Here is a 21,193-nt window from a genome sequence, read left to right on the forward strand (position 1 = left end):
TAAAATATCTTTTGAATCTTGTGATTATAAACTTGACATGTAGGATATTTGAATTGTCAACTTACTAAATATAAAAAGAGGCGGACATAACCAAAATAAGATAATTTTTTTTATTTAACAACAAACGCCCAAGGTGGGCGAACACAGCAACAATAAGTTGTACAAAAAGCAACTGAAATTGTACTCTAAGCCGGGACTAGCATGTGTACATTTCAGAAGTTCAACATTAATAACTCCTCTTGTGCGTTTACTTTTCAAGTCCCCACGTGTCCGCAGTGTCTCAATTGTTCTTTCATTTCCTTCATTTGGCATATAGTTCCTCTGTTTCAATTTAAGTGAAAGTGAGTAACCAAATTAATCATGTTGGGTCCGTGCATCGCACGGGCATAGTTTGCTAGTACAGTATTAAGTCGTTTACTTGTTTTGACTTAGTTCATATGGATGCATGTATGGAGACCTTATAAAGTGACTGCTTTTGAAGGAAATAAATACTTCTTGACTCCAGAATTATTTGGCTTTTTCTATTAAAATTTAAAAGTGATGTGTGTGGTCTTACAACAGTTTAAAAATCTTGTAAGGACTCAGTTTGACAAGACTATATAAATCATAAGGATAGATAATTGCACAGAGTTTGTGGACTCAATCTGCATGGTCTTACACCAGTTTATGTCTTGTGAGGACTCAGTTTAACTAGATTACCAAAATCACAAGGATAGATGTAAACTCGATCTGCAGTGATCTATTTAGAAATCTAGGCATTATTCATCAAAAAAACTTGTGCATGCACACCTCAACAAAATGGAGTAGCTAAAAGGAAGCATAAGCATATTCTAGAGGTCTGTAGAGCTATCAAATTTCAAAGTAGAAATATCAATCGGGTTCGGGGGTTTGTGAGTATTAGCAGCAGTATATATATCATAGACAGAATGCCTAGTTCAGTAATAGAGAATAAGTCTCCCTATAAGAGACTACAAGGAAGGAAACCAACCCTACAACATCTCAGAGTTCTAGGCGGCCTATGCCTGTGCCAAAGTTGTACAAGAAAATGACGAACTAATGTCAAGAACAAGAACAACAATCCATATGGGCTATGCAGAAAAACAAAAAGGCTATCTGCCGTATGATATCACAAATGGTATTTCAGATTACATATATTGCCTCTTGTAAGAAACTGAATAACGAAGGAAATGGTACATATAATAAAAAACGAGATAAGACATGTCTACAAATATTAAGGTCCCAAGAAATGCAAGACAAAGCATAAAAAAACATAGCCATCAGCAGTGGCGGAGCCAGGATTTCCGCCGAGGGGGTTCAAAATAAAAAAAATAAAAATAAAAAGTAAACATACGCAGAAGCCTAAGGGGGTTCAACATCTACTATATATACATAAAAAATAATTTTAACTTCGTAAAAATAGTGTTTTTTTCGGCCGAGGGGGTTCAGATGAACACCCTCGGCTCTATGTGGCTCCGCCACTGGCCACCAGACATCTTTGTTCATGAACATATTCTCAAGATTAAGGGCTTGAATGCCGGCCAAAACTGTGATTGCTGCAGAGTAATACACAAAAGTATAGACACCACAGATCTTCAATGGAATGGCAATATAAAAGTCATCTGAGTCAAACTTGGAGAGAAGAAACGAAAGCAAAGCGCCCATGGTGAATACTGAATTGAAAAGAGCTGTTGCACCTAAGAAAAACATCAACATACACAACTCTGACTTAGTACCGTCAGTGTTGAGGAGAATAGGTAGGCCAGTTTTCTCATCAAATCCTCCGGGGACTGTAAAAACTGCAGCAAAGTTTATTGTACTGAGAAGAGTAGCCAGTATGAGAACTGAATTCCTTAAGTCTCTGATTGTTTTCTCTGCTTCTTTACGGACACCTGAATGGGTTCTCTCGAATAACTCTTTGGCAGTCAGGCCTTCAGAATTCTTCAGACTCCATAAACGTGGATGGACACAGTATTTTACGAGCTTCAAAAACAAATTCATCTGAATAAGAGATAAGCAGAAAATCTATAATTGGAAAATATTAAGAAAGTTTTTTTCTATGAAATCAATTAGAGGGTATGTAATTGTTATAAAGGGAAACAGATGTAGGAAAAGTACCTTAAACCAAAGCACACCCCACATCATGAGCAGTACTGCTTTTATACCCCCTGTCATTTCACTTGGTTCTCCCATAGAAAATCTATATGGGGACCCAACACTTGCTGCAAAATGCATAACGGTCTTTCCTTGTTGATCGATATCTGCAAGCATCCTATCCTTATGAGCTACTTTTTTCAGAAAGTGATCAAATAGGAACCTGTTTTTCCTCTCTGCTGCTATATGCAATATTTTCTTTCCATCTTCATCCAAGGTTTCTGCAGCTTGAGGATATTTTTGTATAATTTCCACGACTAACTCATCAATACCAAGTTTTGTTGCCTGTATTAACGGATTTGTTACACTATCTGCATAGTAGCTCCAATCTTCTTCCTCTATCAATCATTGTGGTAATTTTAACGCAAGGATATGCTTTTGCTTTGCATCATCAATCTCTCCTAACCATGCATTACCTTTAAAAGGAAAATGCAGCCAAAAAGCAAGAAGAGAGAATGAAATTAACAACAGGACAAAGTAATTAACATGATCCGTTCAATTTTCAGATGTTGATCAACTCACTTACTAGGTAATACATACTCAGCTAAATAGAAGGGGACAACCTTGAGACTTGCATCAATGAGGTTATACTGTAATTAACCTTTATGTATACCAACAACAACATACCTTGTGTGGTCCCACAAGAGGAGTCTCCGGGGGGGGGGGGGGGGGGGTGTCTATTGGAGAAATATCCTACCTAGTAAAAGGCTGATCAATGAAAACCTTTCTCTCTTAGAGAAGACAGCTGCATTAGTTCTTGATTCCACATACATTGCTGGTATGCCTGTTCCATGGCACGAGATCCCCAATATGAGAAACCGGTCATATTTTTGGTTTAAGTCAAAGTTAAAACTGCTAGTCGATCAGAATCAGCAATTGTAAGCCTTCTATAAAGTATTTAATAAATGCTCTTTTGTTGTTATTCAAATATTTGAAAAAGAATATTGATCTCGGGGAACACTTACATAAGTAGATAAATGTTTAAACCATCTGCATAGGAACAAAAGGCGTAGTGCCTGCTTGACCAAACATGTATGATGATCCACTTCTGAAAGAGAAGGGCTTCGTAGCCAATATGTTCAATGCAGTCGTACCCGTTCCATCATGCTTGCTGGCTAGTTCAGGATATAGATTCAGCAAATATAATGCGAAGTCTGGTTCCCGTTTCATGCGGAAAAAGAAAAAAGGCCCTTCATCAATATTCAGCCTGGCCATGAGGTTCAGCTACAACTTTGATCTTAGAGTATGTTGTAGCCAAGTTCTGATTTCTACTGAACTTGTGGTTTTATTATTATTTTTTCTTCGAAAAAGGGAAGTTAAACTCTATGTGGCATCAAACAAACTTGACATAAACCTTCAAAACCATCATAGCTAACCAGTTGGAGTTATAGTTTTGGCAGGATTATAGTGGGTGGAGGAGGCTTGGGGATCTTAAGGACAGAATTCATCGGAAGAAAGGTCATAAGTTAAATTCTCACATACTTTTGAATAGCCCTTTGTGAGAAGTCAAAAATTAAATGCTATTAAAATGTATGATCTAAGGTTTAGAATCAAAATTAGGCAAAACTATATAATCAATGTGAAAATATGAACCACCAATAATTATTATCCTATTTCAATACTTCTCGTGAATGATGTAAATTCGTCCTATATTAAAATTAGATGGATGAGATAAAATTTAACTTATAGACATGTAACTGATATTTACGTTATCAGTGCATTTTAACTTCTTATAGCAAGATTTATACTTTAATTTCTATGTATTACCGAATTGGGCCAACTATAGAGAGCTACCAGTTCCTGTAAGCTATTTTAACCCGATTGTGTACAAAAGTTATACAAATAAGTTCCCAACCATGCATGTTCCTGTCATATATCAAGTTCTCCTATCCAAACATTTCAGGAATGCGTGAAAAGACATTACAGCTGAAGATCACTGACGGTAAGACTCTTGAGTTACGGCAGCATGAAGAACAGTGCTTCCATCGTCCTCGTCACAGTGAATTCACTAAAATTTTGCTCTGCCAACAAAATGAACACTTCTTTCTCTCCACTCGCTGCAGCAACATAAACCGGTGTCTCTCCCAAATTATTGCACATCAAGACAAGGTCCCCTCCCGAGCTTAATATCAATTCCAGCTTTCTCCCAAATCTAGCAGCTTCATGCAGAGGAGTATCCCCATTCTTATTCTTGATTTTGAGATCTTCACTGCTCATCAGCCTTTCCTCAATAAGTAATCTAAGTGCATCCACATTTCCCCCGATGGCAAGAAAATGAAGAATACTGTCGCCACGATTATTGATGGGCGCGACCATTTCTTCTCTCCAGAAATCGCGAAGGATTTCTAAAGATTTCTGATCGTTACCCTTTGCTGCTGTATAAGCTGCAGATTGGCGAATTGCAATTGACCACTGTCTTTCCCTAACTTGTTCAAATTCTTTGTATGGTTAGAGACTGATTCTGCTACTTTCAGATATTAGTACTTAATTTGTCTTGAAGTAGTCTTCCAATTGGAATCAACATACCACAAGCTAATCCCTTTATCTTTAAGAAAGTTGTTACGTAAATTATTTAAGTAATACTCATGATGCTCTATGTCTGGCCCCATCCAGTCACTTTTGTTAGTCTAGATTTTTGGCAATATGGTGAATTGTTTCTGTGAAACCAAAAAAGAAATGGACTAGGAACAGGAGGTGAGCTACCAGAACACTAGGAAATGTGTTTCACATTTCCACAATGCTGAAATATCCCTAAACTACGCTCCAAGCATAAACTACATCTTTAAACTATCTGCATCAATAAAAAAGCACCCCCCCCCCCCCCGCCCCCCAACCCCAGGAATCTGTTGGCAAACTAACAGGTACCATGAAAAACATGCAACTTTTTTTTTTTGTTTCTCACCCGGTATTTGGTACCTGCATTGGAGCCCGACTAAATACGGATCGTGTGTTGTAGGGTCCATTTTGGGGGCAGCGCTCCCAACAGGATTTTTTTCATTCCCAGGTATCAGAAGCAGAGACATTTGGTTAAGAGTGGATGTCAAGCATTAAAGTAGTTGCGTCAATATATCGAACAATTGAGATGCACAAGTAAATCCAACAGCCCATGTCTCAACGAACTTGTTGTTTAACATAAAAGAATCTGAATTCTGCTATGTACTCATATTTACTGGTAGTATTTAATATGCAAGCAAATACATTTATCTATCTCATATATATTGGTCTAGACTCTAGAGTTGCAGAATTTTGATACAAGATTAACACATAAAATTCTAACTTCTTCTATCCAATATTTGTACAAAATTTAGAGGGTATCTTCTCTGATAGAAGTGATGCAGTGGTCTGTCGAACACTTAGCGGTCGTTTGGTTCGAAGACAAGTTATGATGGAATTAGTTATGTTGGATTAGTTATTGTGGTTGATATGATGGACAAGCATAAATATTGTCGGACTAAAAATTTAGTAATGCATTTGGTACTGCCTTATCCCTTGCTTGGTTACTAATTTTGGGATAAGTTATTCCCGGTTATCCATGCCAAATGGTGGAATAATAGTTCTAGGATTAGTTATTCCTAGATAAAACAATGAAAATGATAAAAATACCCCGAAGCCCTCAAATCTTTTTTCTACTAAATAAGGTGAAGAATATTTTTGTAAACAAACAACTTTTTCTTAGAAATTATACAATACACATTATTTTTAATACAACAAATCAAACCGTCAACAAGATATTTGAATGCACTTCATGTAAGTGTATAAACTAACCTTTTTAAAAAACATTCGTTCATTCCTTCCTGTTTATGGCAAGTGTTTAAAGGTAAAGAATTTTTTTTGCAGCTAAATTTTTGCTTTAAAGGTAAAGAAATGTGCTTGCAGCTAGAGAATTAATGTTATACCAATGAGAAGACTAATACTTACTCTCAAAGCAAATACTACTATCTCACTTTATGTGACCCTATTATAATTTGGAGGGTCAAAAAGTTTTTCTTTTATTGTAATTTTTTTCACATACCTTTTAAATATTTTAAATTGTTAATTATTGTGACTTATAATACTTTCATGTAATCTATGAATATTTAAATTTATTTAAAAAAAAAAAACTGAAAGGTTATATATTCGAATTCACACTAAATATTAAATAGTTAGGCTTATATATACTCCACACAAATATCTATGATTTGTTTTAGATCAAAAATTTTAAAAATCTTCATTTTTTTCTTAAACTTCGTGCCTAGTCAAATTATATCATATAAATTGCGGATGGAGTAAATAGTTCAACCACCATATTCCAAAATCCTAATCGTGTCAAACGGAGTGAGGAGTCCCGAATTTGCTTGCCCTATACTTAAATGTTATTCTGAGTTTCAACGAGAAGACATTAACATTTAAAGCAAATAATATTCCTAATTAATCTTGCTTGCAGTAGATAATATTCCTAATTAATCTTGCTTGCAGTAGAATTAATATTTTATTCCAAATGACAACACTTATTTATATGTTTAAACCAAATATAGTAATTTATTCATGATTCATCTGAAAGTAGCAGAGTCAGTAACCATATTAAAATATTTAAGTTAGTTATCATGGCAAAAAAATCATCAATTCAACAAGTCATCGCGAATCCGCAGCTTACACAACAACAAAATGTAACGATAAAAAATAGATTGAAATATTACGCGATTTTTGGAGAGGAGAAGCTATATCGCCGATCAATAATAGCGGCGACACAATTCTCCATTTTCTCGTTGTTCATCGGAACGTGACCGTGCTAAAATTACTTATCGAGGAACGGTCATTGAGTAGTGAAGACTTGAGAACTAAAAATAATAATGGAAATAAGGCTTTGCATGAAGCTGCTAGGCTCGGCCGAACACAAATTGTGAAAATAATGTTAAGTTTTGGAGAGGAATAGTAAGGGAGAGACACCAATTTATGTTGCGTCTATGAATGGAGAAAAAGAAGTATTCACTTTGTCGGCAGAGAATGATTATAGTGATGAATTTACTATGATGAGGGTAAGGGTGGCAGGGGGGACGGGACGGGGACGGTAGGGGACATTTTGGGGGGGACGGGACGGGACGGGGACTTCTTAAAGGGGGACTTTGGGGGGATCGGGACTGTGGGGACGGGATTAGAGGGGACTTTTTGGGGGGCCCGTCCCGTCCCACTCCAAGGGGGGACGAGACGGGCCTGGGGGGATTGGGGGGGGGGGGGGGGGGGGGGGGGAGGGCCGGGGACTTTTTTTTATAAAACTTCAAACTTAACATTTAAATTGATAACTTATTAGCTAATATTAAATTTTCTAGTCACTATAAAAATTTTAAAGACTTGGATTTATTTTTGGAAAAATACATTAAACTCCCCCCCCCCCCCCAACGTATAGCTAGATTAATTATAACGCACCCAACCTTTGCGGGCGACCTATTACCCCCCCCCCCCAGTCTTAATTTTTATGTATTTTTGTACCATTTTTTGACTGACGTAGCTAAAAGAAATTGAAGCCCAGTTGCACAGTGGAGAGTGTTGCACACTCTCCGCCACGTCACTGCCACTTTTTTTCATTTAATTATCTTTTATTTACACTCTCCGCCTGTTGCTGCGGTGTTGCTCCTGCTGCTGTTGCTGCGGTGGCGGCGGCGGCAGCGGTGGTGGTTGCTGCTGCGGTGGTTGTTGCTGCTGCTGCTGCTGCGGCGGCGGCGACAGCGGTGGTTGAGGAGAAAGAAGAAGAAAGAGAGGGAGGGTGTGGATGGGTGAGAGGATAAAATATAAATAACGTTTTTAAAATTTATTTTTATTAAAATATCTCGTTTGGACCATTTTCACTTGCCATATTTTGTTTTTGCCACGTCAGCCGAAAATGGTACTAAAATACTGAAAAATTAAGACTGGGGGGTAATAGGTCGCCCGCAAAGGTTGGGTGCGTCATAATTAATCTGGCTATACGTTGGGGGGGGGGGGGGTAATGTATTTTTCCCTTTATTTTTCGGTATTTATATTTTATAATAGGAGAAAATAATTTCAAGTAAGAACTATTGATTTTTTATAACTTATAACTTAGTCTTTAAATGTATTTAACAACGACTATTTTATTGAACTTCTAAGGGCTATTATTTTTAATTTATTACATAATATTAAATATACTTTCAAGTCTTTATAATCTTTATAAATAATTGCATTCTTGTTTGTAGTTATGTAAAGAAAAATAATTTCAAGCAAGAACTTTATGTTTATTTATTCAAAAATTAAAATAGATCTTTTAAATTTCATAAAACTTGACTCAAAGTCTCAAATACAAGAAGAGCACATAATCTACACAGCAACCTTCTAGGAAGGGTTCTGTTTCAATTAGGCCTCTAAGTTACAATAATATCACCTAATCTACATAGCCACCTTCTAGGAAGGGTTCTGTTTTAACTAGGCATCTAAGCAGTTAATTATAAATTATCACACTAAAACTTGTACGGATCTATGTACATTTTTTCTAATTGTCGTATCGCTTCCGTTGCATTCAATTCTGGAATTGGTATATCTCTTTGACGGTCCATAAGTTCCATGCCATCATCGCTATTAGTGTTGATTATCTCTTCATATTCTTCTTCTTCTTGACGGGTTAATTTTGGTAGCCCACGATTTCTTCTTTCTACGTTGATCCAATCCCTGAATAAGACAGAAATCTCCAAGCTATCTTGTGCTAATGAATGTCTGTGATCTCCGAGTTGAAATCTTACCGCGCTAAAAGCTGCCTCCGAAGCTACTGATGATGATTGAATAGTTAGGATATCTCGAGCCATTTTTTAGAGTAATGGAAATGCCTTGCCACGCTCCCTCCACCATCCTAAAATATCTTTATTGTCGTCGTCGTCCACACTTATGCTTTCCAAACTCTGATCAAGATAAGATTCAAGATCACTTTCATTTTGAGTATTAGCAATACCAAGCCATGCAACATCCATTGATCTATCAAATTTTCTATTGCCAAATTTAGCCTTATTTTTTTGTGAAGGACGTTGATTTCCACTTCTACTTTCTTCATTTTTATAATTATTATACATTAATTTAGCTTTTAATTCTATGCTAAGTTTACACTCTTCAACATTTGGATGTTCATTAGGAGGAATATCAGACTGCAAATAAATTTTGTCAACAAGTCCATGAGCACCTCTTAATTTTAAAGACGGGTCAAGTATACAAGCAATCAAATAAATATCGGGAATAGGAAAACAATACTTTTTAAATTTGAAAATCATTTCATCAACGACTTCCTCATGTTCGTTTGATTCTCTATATTCCGCAAATAGTTTTGTAAGCCCACAAATATAAAATAACATTTGTGCAATTGTAGGATAGTATTGACCGGAAAATGCTTGTCACGCCCCGAACCATGGCCTGGGCGTAACACGGCACTCGGTGCCTGACTGCATGTGACCGAGCGAACCACATGGCTTGCTGAATCATCATGAGGCATACATGAGTGGAAATATAACGTGATGTGCATGATGAGCTTTTATAAAACATAATAAGTCATAATATTAAACATAAGTACTTGATTAAGTCATGAATGCAGGTAATATCATAAATGAGCCAAACCAGCTAACCAACTCTGGAAGTCTAACATGACGCTTGTCTTGTCTATGAAACCTCTAACATGATCTGAAACACATAACATACTTGCTGGGATAAGGCCCCCAACATACCTTTAGATGCAAAACTAAATAAAGAAAGACAATGCCTAAACCCCGAATGAGATGGGACTTACCAATAACCCGGTACGTGCAGATCCTAATGAGCAGATGCGTCGTCCTGTAAATCCATACCTGTATCGTGAAATGCATGCCCCCGCGAAATATAAGGGGACGTCAGCACATTGAATGTACTGCTATGTAAAGCAACTGAAAGAAATAATATAGGACATGGAATAACATGATAAGAATTAAAACTGAAAACCTGGACATGAATATGAGCATGAGCATGGGTACATATATATATATATATATATATATATATATATATATATATATATATATAACATAAGTAAAACATGATAAGTAGGGAGAACATTTCATAAACCGACAACATGATATCACTACGTGGATACGTGGAGTCTGGTACCTCGCCGGACCAGCAGAGCCCCCATATCTTGCCAGGGTATAAGGTGGTAACAAGCCTGATGGATTCATTCAGTGTAAATTAAGGAATCATCCTAGCTGGGCGGAGCGATCCTTGTCCTACGATGGCTACGTAGTTTCAGGCTATTTGAGCCTTTTCGGTAACTTGTGCAACTCCCAAAAACATAAACATGATATAATTGGCTAAAAAGCCCATGATTTTCGTGAATGAACTTGTACTTGTCTTGTAATCATGATTTCATGAAATAACTTGTAAACATGATTTCATGAAATAACTTGTAAACACGGTTTCATAAAATAACTTGTATTTAGCATGTATGTATCTTGAGTCATGGCAGGAAGATAGTTATATAATACAATTGCATGAAATCTTGTAGACATGTAGGATATTCATGAAATAAGCATTTTTATTTAAAAACATGCATTCAAGAACCCATGGAATACAAGATATGGGTTTTCATGGATTACGGACAGATTCTCAATAATCATAAAGAAATATTAAGAACTCAATGATGGAATTATAATAATTCATACATAATATAATCATGGACATGAACCTAGGGTTATCATGAGCATGGTATAGAAACCCTAGTTTTAGTAGAGAATCATAATTTATGGATTATGAGGCGTGGGGAAGAACAATGATGTTCCCACACGTAGATAGTAACTCTACATACCTGGTAATGCTCCAAACTTGAATCAAAGACTTTAACTTTGAAGAAGACTTTTACATACCTAGGTTAGGAATGATGATTTCTTGTTTAGATTACAAGGATATATATATATTAGAATTGACTTCGAATGATTAGAATAGGCTTACCTTGGTGTTCTTGATGATGGGAGAGAATAGAAGATCGTTCTAGGGCTTGGGGGTGTGAAGAATGAAGTGAAAAAGCCTTAAAATGAAGTTTTAAAATTGCTGTCGGACCCATTTTACGCTCTATTTTATAGCCCATAAAAGTTTTACGGACCATACATCCCACCGTAAATCAATTACAGTGATTTGGGATTTCTGGACCAATTTTACGGTCCAAATATATGGCCCATATAATGTTCACGGCCCATATATTCCACCGTAAATCGGCAGAATACTGGTTTAGTAAAACAGGCATAACTCTTTGTTCATATGTCTGTTGGACCTTCATAATATACCGTTGGAAATTTATTTCAAATATCTACAACTTTCAAGAAGGAAAGTTTCCCAAATTCCTTACAAATGTTTCCGTATACTCATTTTAATTGAGACGTGGTGCAAACTCACTTGAAAACACGCTCCGTAGGGTAGCTTTTGACTTTCCTTTGCTCAAGGAATATTATCATGTCTTGATTGGGTTTCAAACTCCTTTTATACACTACTCAAATTGGGTTCATTATACCGCTGTCTTATGAGTCGAATCTTAGCCTGAATGCACGAGGTGTTACAATATCTCCCCCCGGGATCATTTGTCCTCGAATTATGGGTTATTGTTAAGAATGCGGCTGGACATAACTTGAATATATGAACATGAAGAAACATGACATGGAAAATGAAAACTGACATGACATATTTTCATGAAAACATGAGTGCTAAAACATGAGACATGAATAGAGAATACATGTACTTGAACGTGAAACGTGAGGCATGAATACATAAGGGACATGACATGAATACTAAAGGTATTTACCTTGAAGTCTATCTGCTTGCACTTCAAACAAGTGAGGATATTTGGATTTCATGTCTTCTTCGGCTTCCCATGTAGCCTCTTCAACTTTCTGACTCCTCCATAAGACCTTTACTGAGGCTACTTCCTTAGTTCTCAACTTGCAGACTTCACGATCAAGAATGGCTACGGGGATCTCCTCATAGGTGAGGCCATCCTTAACTGTTATAGTATCAGCAGGAATAACCAACGACGGGTCTCTTACACACTTCCTCAACATGGATACATTAAACTCTGGTGAACAGTAGCCAACTCTTGTGGCAACTCAAGTTCATAAGCTACTAGACCGACCTTTCGTGAAATTCTGTAAGGTCCAATATATCTGGGACTAAGCTTCCCTTTCTTCCCAAATCTCATAACACCCTTCATAGGTGAGACTTTAAGGAACACCCAATCATTTACATGAAATTCTAAGTCCCTTCGCCTCACATCTATGTAAGACTTTTGGCGACTCTGAGCCGTTTTCAAATGCTCTTGAATCAATTTGACTTTCTCCATTGCCTGATAGATACCAAATCTGGCCCTAAGAACTCTGCTTCACCAACTTCGAACCAACCAATTAGTGATGTACACCTTCGCCTATACAAAGCTTCAAATGGTGACATCCCAATACTAGCATGATAACTGTTATTATAAGAAAACTCAATGAGAGGCAAGTGATCATCCCAATTACCTTTGAAATCCAAGACTCATGCTCTCAACATGTCCTCTAGAGTCTGAATAGTACACTCTGCCTGGCCATCTGTTTGCGGATGAAAAGCTGTGCTGAGGTTCACCTTGGTACTCAATCCTTTCTGAAAGTATTTCCAGAAGTTCGCTGTGAACTGAGCACCACGATCTGAAATAATGGACACTGGGGTCCCATGCAATCTGACAATCTCATTAATATACAGCTTGGCATAATCTTCTGCTGAATCTGTGGTCTTGACTGATAAAAAGTGCGCCGACTTAGTAAGCCGGTCAACGATCACCCAAATAGAGTCATGTCTCCTAGCTGAACGAGGGTAGACCTGATACAGAATCCATATTGATCATTTCCCATTTCCAGACAGGAATATCAATATTCTGAGCCAAGCCACCAGGCCTCTGGTGTTCGGCTTTCACTTGTTGACAATTCGGACACTTAGCTACAAAATCTACTACGTTCTTCTTCATATCGTTCCACCAATAAATCTCCTTAAGATCATGGTACATCTTAGTGGAACCGGGGTGAATGGAATACATGGAGTTGTGAGCTTCTGACATAATTCGCTCTCTGAGCCCATCTACATCTGGAACACATAATCTGCCTCGGTACCTCAAGGTACCATCATCTCCCCTTTGTTCAAAAGTCGTCGTCTTATGCTTGTGAATCCCCTCTTTCAGCTGCAACAAGTAGGGATCATTAAACTGTTTCTCCTTGACTTTCACGACTAATGAGAAAAAAGCTCTATTCTGAACAACCACCCCACCATCCTCGAAATCCAAAAGTAGGAGTCCAAGATTGGGCAAACGATGAACTTCCTTGGTCATAACTCTCTTATCTGTGTCAACGTGGGCTAGCCTTCCCATGGAATGCCGACTAAGAGCGTCAGCTACAACATTCGCTTTTCCTGGATAATAGAGGATATCCACATCATAATCTTTAAGAAATTCGAGCCATCTCCTCTGCCTAAGATTCAGCTCCTTTTGCTTGAAGATATACTGCAGGCTTTTATGATCAGTGAAAATATCGACATGCATTCTATACAAATAATGACGCCATATCTTAAGTGCAAAAACTACAACTGCTAACTCTAGGTTATGAGTCGGATAATTCTTTTCGTGAACCTTGAGCTGACGAGATGCATAAGCTAAAACCTTACCATGCTGCATTAAGACACATCCGAGACCAACTCCCGAAGCATCACAATAAACCACGAACCCTTCGATTCCTTCTGGTAGCGTCAAAACTGGAGCAGAAGTCAATCTCTTCTTCAACTCTTCAAAGCTTCGCTCACAAGCATTTGACCATTGGAACTTAACCTTCTTCTGGGTCAACTTAGTCAACGGAGCAGAAATAGACGAAAATCCTTCAACGGAACATTTATAATAGCCTGCCAGACCCAATAAACTCTTTATATTGGAAATTGAAATGTTTCTGGGCCAACTCTTTACCGCATCAATCTTCTGAGAATCAACTTTAACACCTTCTCCTGAGATCACATAGCCTAAGAATGCCACTGACTTAAGCTAAAACTCACACTTTGAAAATTTTGCAAAAAGTTCGCGATCTTTGAGAGTCTGCAACACTATTCTGAGATGTTCTGCATGATCAGTCTCATTACGGGAATACACCAAAATATCATCAATGAAGACAATGACGAATAATTCGAGATATGGCTTGAAGACCCTGTTCACAAGATCCATAAGAGCAGCTGGCGCATTTTTCAACCCAAATGACATAACAAGAAATTCAAAATGTCCATAACTGGTTCTGAAAGCGGTCTTCGAAATATCAACTTCCTTAACCTTTAACTGATGATAGCCTGATCTGAGGTCAATTTGGGAATAACATTGGGCGCCCTGAAGTTGGTCAAATAAGTCATCTATTCTAGGAAGAGGGTACCTGTTCTTAATGGTGACCTTGTTCAGCTGACGGTAGTCTATACACATACGTAAGGAACCATCCTTCTTTCGGACAAATAAGACTGGCGCACCCCAAGGTGAAGCACTAGGCCTAATAAACCCCTTGTCAAGACGATCTTTCAACCGGGCTTTCAACTCTGCTGGAGCCATTCTGTATGGCAAAATAGACATCGGCTGAGTATCGAAAAGTAGATCAATTCCAAATTCAATCTCCCTGTCAGGAGGGACTCCTGGAAGATCTTCGAGAAAGACCTCCGAAAATTCATTTACAACTTGGACGGACTGAAGAGTTGGAGTCTGGGCATTTGAATGTTTGACTCAAACTAGGTGGTAGATATAACCTTTGGAAATCATTTTTCTGGCTTTTAGGTAAGAAATAAATCTACCCCTGGGTACTACTGAATTACTCTCCCATTCTATGACTGGCTCATTAGAAAATTCGAATCTTACAACTTTAGTTCTACAACATACTGTGGCATAACATGAAGCTAACCAGTCCATACCTATGATCAAATCAAAGTCTACCATCTCTAACTCTGCTAAGTCAGCTATGGTTCTACGGTGATGGACTAAATCTGGGCAACCCTTATAAATACACCTAGCTATGACTGACTCTCCCACTGGGTGGACACTTCAAAGGGTTCATGCCACTTTTACGGTTCAAACCCAAATTTCTTAGTAACAAAAGGGGTTACATAAGATAAGGTGGATCCTGGGTCAATAAGGGCATATACTTCAAAAGTGAAAACTATGAGTATATCTGTGACAACATCTACTCTAGCCTCTGTATCCTGACGACCTGTCAATGCATACAAACGGTTCTGACCACCGCCTGTATTGCTAGATCTTGACGTTCCACGCCCCTGCTGGCTTGATTGTGACGAGGAGTTACTGAATTTATGGACTGCGCCACGTTACCTCCAGTACCCTGTCTGGCTGATGGACAGTCTTTCTGAAATGGCCCTTCTGACCACATATAAAGCAGACATCAGTACCCACACGACACTCACCTGAGTATCTCCTGTTACACTTGCCGCATATCAGATGAGTATAAGTCGACTGACCAACACTTTCCTGAGAGTAAGAACTTGATGGCCTGAAATTCTACTTCTTATCATTACGGAACTTGGGGAGAGAGGCACTTATTGTGGACGGAGAAGATCCTGCTGACCTGTTCTTAAATAATTTCTTGTTCCCGTTCCTGCTGAGCTGTCCGGTAGACTTAACCCTCTTGTTGAATTCCTTGTCTTTCTCTTTCTGCAAGGCTTCCTCTTCCTTTAACCTTGTCTCATTACCTTGTATGAAAGCAACCATCTTACCTTGTCTTTCTCATTCCCCCATTCTGCCCAGCAATATTGGCCCCATCATACAAATGTGAATCAAGTCTTGTAACAAACCTCCTCACTCTTGCCCTCATATCCGGTAACATATGTGGAGCATGCTTAGCCAGACTGACAAATTCATACCATGTAGCATCAGGTGCATCCTCACCTCGGGATAATTCCCAAGATTCATACCAAGTGTTAGCATTTCCCTGTAGCTAATGAGCTCCAAAAGTAGCTGCTTCGATTTTTGTAACTGTCATAATCCTGAAGATCTTTTAGAGAGCATCAATGTAGTCCTGAGGGTCCTCATCTTTCTTTGTCCCCGTAAAGACTGGGGGATTCATCCTGAGAAAGTCCTTAGTCTTAGAAGACTCTCCATTACCTCCTGAACTTGACCTAGATTCTTGACGTTGGGCCTGAGCTGCTACCAGTTGTATGAGCATATTGATAGCATTCCTAACATCCCCATCCGAATCAGTAGGAGTTGTAACTGTAGGAGCGATTGGGGCTGCTGTCTGAGTCGAAATGGTCTCTTCATGAGTTGTTTCCACAGTAGCCCCTTGGCTGGTGGCTGTAGCCTTTCTGGTGTATTTTCCTTTCGCAGGCATTTTCTAAAAATATGTACACGCACGAGTTAGAAAGGCATCCTAAAAGTACTGCTCTAACTGCACCATCTAGAATATGAAAGATGTAAGATAATCCTGAATGTCTTGGTGGTAAACTATTTATATGTATGGGGCCCTCACACATATAAAAGTGACCCCACTGAATACGGTTTCATAGACTCCCTAAAGACACTTGAACCTAGGCTCTGATACCAAGTTTTATCACGCCCCGAACCATGACCTGGGCGTAACACGACACTCGGTGCCTGACTGCATGTGACCGAGCGAACCACATAGCTTACTGAATCATCATGAGGCATAAATGAGCGGAAATATAACGTGAAGTGCATGATGAGCTTTTATAAAACATAGTAAGTCATAATATTAAACATAAGTACTTGATTAAGTCATGAATGCGGGTAATATCATAAATGAGCCAAACCAGCTAACCAACTCTGGAGGTCTAACATGACGTTTGTCTTGTATATGAAACCTCTAACATGATCTGAAACACATAAAATACTTGCTGGGATAAGGCCCCCAGTATACCTTTAGATGCAAAACTAAATAAAGAAAGATAATGCCTAAACCCCGAATGAGATGGGACTCACCAATAACCCGGTACGTGCAGATCCTAATGAGCAGAGGCGTCGTCCTGTAAATCCATACCTGCATCGTGAAATGCAGGCCCCTGGACAATAAAAGGGGATGTCAGCACATAGAATGTACTGCTATGTAAAGCAACTGAAAGAAATAACATAGGACATGAAATAACATGATAAGAATTAAAACTGATAACCTGGACATGAACATGAGCATGGGTACATATATATATAGATATAACATAAGTAAAACATGATAAGTAGGGAAAGCATTTCATAAACTTACAACATGATATCACCACGTGGATACGTGGAGTCTGGTACCTCTCCGAACCAGCAGAGCTCCCATACCTTGCCAGGGTATAAGGTGGCAACGTGCCTGATGGATCCATTCAGTGTAAATTAAGGAATTGTCCTAGCTGGGTGGAACGATCCTTGTCCTACGGTGGCTACATAGTTTCAGGCTATCTGAGCCTTCTCGGTAACTTGTGCAACTCCCAAAAACATAAACATGATATAATTGGCTAAGAAGGCCATGATTTTCGTGAATTAACTTGTACTTGTCTTATAATCACGATTTCACAAAATAACTTGTAAACATGGTTTCATGAAATAACTTGTAAACATGGTTTCATGAAATAACTTGTAAACATTGTTTCATGAAATAACTTGTATTTAGCATGTATGTATCTTGAGGCATGGCATAAAGATAGTTATATAATACAATTGCATGAAAACTTGTAGACATGTAGGATATTCATGAAATAAACATTTTTATGTAAAAACATGCATGCAAGAACCCATGAAATACAAGATATGGGTTTTCATGGATTACGGACGGATTCTCAATAATCATAAAGAAATATTAAGAACTTAATGATGGAATTATAATAATTTATACATTATATAATCATGGACATGGACCTAGGGTTATCATGAGCATGGTATAGAAACCCTAGTTTTAGTAGAGAATCATAATTTATGGATTATGAGGCGTGGGAAAGAACAATGATGTTCCCACACGTAGATAGTAACTCTACATACCTGGTAATGCTCCAAACTTGAATCAAAGACTTTAACTTTGAAGAATATTTCCAAAATCTTGAATCTTGAACCTTGAGATGGGTTTTCTTGAAAACCCTAGGTTAGGAATGATGATTTCTTGTTCATATTACAAGGGTATATATATTAGAATTGACTTGGAATGATTAGAATAGGCTTAACTTGGTATTCTTGATAATAGGAGAGAATAGAAGGTCGTTCTAGGGCTTGGGGGTGTGAAGAATGAAGTGAAAAAGCCTTAAAACGAAGTTTTCAAATTGCTGTCGGACCTATTTTACGCTCTATTTTACGACCCATAAAAGTTTTACGGACAATATATCTCACTGTAAATCAATTACAGTGATTTCGGCTTTCTGGATCAATTTTACTGTTTAAATATACGGCCCGTATAATTTTCACGGCCCGTATATTCCACTGTAAATCAGCAGAACACTGTTTTAGTAAAATAGGCATAATTGTTGATGTATGTTTGACCTCCATAATATACCGTTGGAAAGGTATTTCAAAGATCTACAGCTTTCAAGAAGGAAATTTTCCCAGATTCCTTACAGAGTTTTCCGTATACTCATTTTATTGAGACGTGGTGCAAACTCACTTGAAAACACGCTCTGTAGGGTAGCTTCCGACTTTCCTTTGCTCAAGGACTCTTCTCATGTCTTGATTGGGTTTTCAACTCCATTTATACACTACTCAAATTGGATTCATTATACCCCGGTCTTATGAGTCAAATCTTAGCCCGAATGCACGAGGTGTTACAATGCTTTTGTTGCAATATAAATTTTTTCTAAATAAATACATAGTCCTTCAATTTCATTCCAATCACTATCTTGTATTTGTTCATGGGGATGATAATGATGTGCATTAAAAACATATTGAAGGGGTTTTTGATATTGGTGAGCAACAAGTAGCATTTCATATAAAGAATTTCACCTAGTACAAACTTCTTTTGGAATTTTTCTAACCGGCAAATTTTGTTCAACACAATATTTTTTAAACAAATAATTCTACTTTGCTTATGATCGCAAAAAACATATTTACAAGCATATCGTATTTTTTTGTAGAGAACCCTCAAATAAATCAAGACCATCTTTTACAACTCAATTAAAAACATGGCATGCACATCGGACATGACAAATATCAAGGTTAATTGGGCAAATTCTTATAGCCATAAGTTCAAAACTCTTAGTCATGGAAGAAGCATTATCAAATGTAACAGTTTATACTTTGCCAACAAGACCATATAATTGCAAAATGTCTAGAACATTTGTAGAAATATAAGAACCAGTTTTTTTCTCATCAATATATTTATAACCAAGTATATGCTTTTGCATATTCCAGTTATGATCAATCCAATGTGTCGTAACACATAAATAATCATTGTCATTAACACTGCGACCTATATCAGAAGTGACAGACACTCTAGTATCTAGGCGATGGTTCACACAACGCATATATTGACACTAATCACTTTGAAATTTAAAAACGTCGGCTCTCACAGTGGATCTAGGAATGCCTTGAAAAGTAGGGTTATACATAGCTTTAATATAATGCACAAAACCGGGGTTAGAAGGAAAACTTAAAGGCAAGCCACGAACCGCAACCATTTTAGCAAGTTCTTCACGATCTCTATCTTTACTATAAGCCATTTGAGTGACAACGGGGTTAGAAGGATTTAAAGTTTGTTGGACCATATTAGATCTCCTAACGGATCCATCGGGAGCGGCACTAGTAGCGCCGGTCGGTGTGTTTTTTAGTCCGGCAGCTAATCGAGCATCTAAGTATGGTTTTCCAACACATGTTACCAAGTGTCTAGCTAAACCACCCGTCCCACCCGCCCCTCTACCACTTCCGTGTTTTTTAATTTCTTTACATTTGTGACAAATAACCTTAGTTTTAGTTTCATCTAAAGTCATGAATGTCCATACAACACTAGTTCTAGGATGTTGCACCTTAGTCGTACCCCAAGTAGGAGGTATAGAGGGACAACTAGCTCCAGACTGATATGTAGTCTGAGTTGGAGCTTCGGTAACGGGACTAGTAGGTGTCACATTTTATATAATTCCTCACCTTCTTCTACTTCTAAATTTTCCAAATCATCAAATTCTAAATTAGCATAAGCTCTATCTAAGGCTTCAGTTTGTAATTCTAAATCTTCTAAAATAGGAGGAAAACCGGGGGGAACAAAAAATTCAGTTTCATCAACATGAGTGAAATTCTCCGTATCGTTTCTAAATTGAATTTTAGATTTACTAGAAGAACTATATTTACTAGAAGAACCAGATTTACCCTTACTACTATGGCTAAAAAGGTTAGGGATTTCGACAGTTTTACCTAGGACCGGGATTTTAACTTTTTTAGACATATTATCAATGTAAAATAAAATAAAATATGAAAATTAATTGAAAAAAACACGCAAATAAAATGCAAGAATTAAATAAATTAAAGGATGGAACGAGTGTACCAAACGTCTGCGTAAAAGCAGACGTAACTGTAAACGTTGAAATTGAAAGTATGTTACCCGAAGCTTGAAAGTTGCTCCAAAATTCAAATATTGCCCATTCACCAAAATAATAATAATAATAATAATAATAATAATAATAATAATAATAATAATAATAATAATAATAATAACATTTCACCAAATATTAGAGAGAGATATAATTGATAATAAATATTAAAGAGAGAGAGAGAGGGAGAGAGAATTGGTGGATGATTTGTGTGAAAATGGATAAAATGAAGAGGTATTTATAGTTTAGAATTCGGATTAAAGTGCAATTTATTAAACTTTGGGGACATTTTTTTTTGGGAGAAGGGACTCCAACAGCTGAATATCAGACCGTTTGGAGTCCCAAAATATCAATTTGGCAACGGTCATAAAGGGCAAAAGGCTGACCAGCCTTAAAAAAAATTACTTGTCACTTTTCCGGCAGGGCGGGATCGGTCAGCCGGTCCGGTACCGGGCCTGACCGGGACTTTTCAACCCTTCCGCCCCCTACCCGTCCCCCTCCCCCATCT

At 37.7% G+C, this 21,193-nt stretch overlaps 1 protein-coding gene and 1 pseudogene across 1 annotated transcript; both read right to left on the reverse strand.

Moving 5' to 3' along the window:
* Positions 1-982: 982 nt before the first annotated feature.
* On the reverse strand, positions 983-4,232 carry LOC132599566 (uncharacterized). The gene is made up of 5 exons (XM_060312897.1): positions 4,093-4,232; positions 3,117-3,305; positions 2,849-2,935; positions 2,116-2,567; positions 983-1,980 (listed from the first exon to the last, which is right to left on the reverse strand). Exons 4-5 carry the CDS (start codon positions 2,266-2,268, stop codon positions 1,360-1,362), a joined length of 774 nt encoding a protein of 257 aa, XP_060168880.1. The 5' UTR covers positions 2,269-2,567; positions 2,849-2,935; positions 3,117-3,305; positions 4,093-4,232; the 3' UTR covers positions 983-1,359.
* On the reverse strand, positions 4,085-8,942 carry LOC132643820 (uncharacterized; annotated as a pseudogene).
* Between the last annotated feature and the right edge of the window lie 12,251 nt (positions 8,943-21,193).

This window comes from Lycium barbarum, chromosome 6 (assembly GCF_019175385.1).
Source record: "Lycium barbarum isolate Lr01 chromosome 6, ASM1917538v2, whole genome shotgun sequence".
Classification (NCBI taxonomy): domain Eukaryota; kingdom Viridiplantae; phylum Streptophyta; class Magnoliopsida; order Solanales; family Solanaceae; genus Lycium; species Lycium barbarum.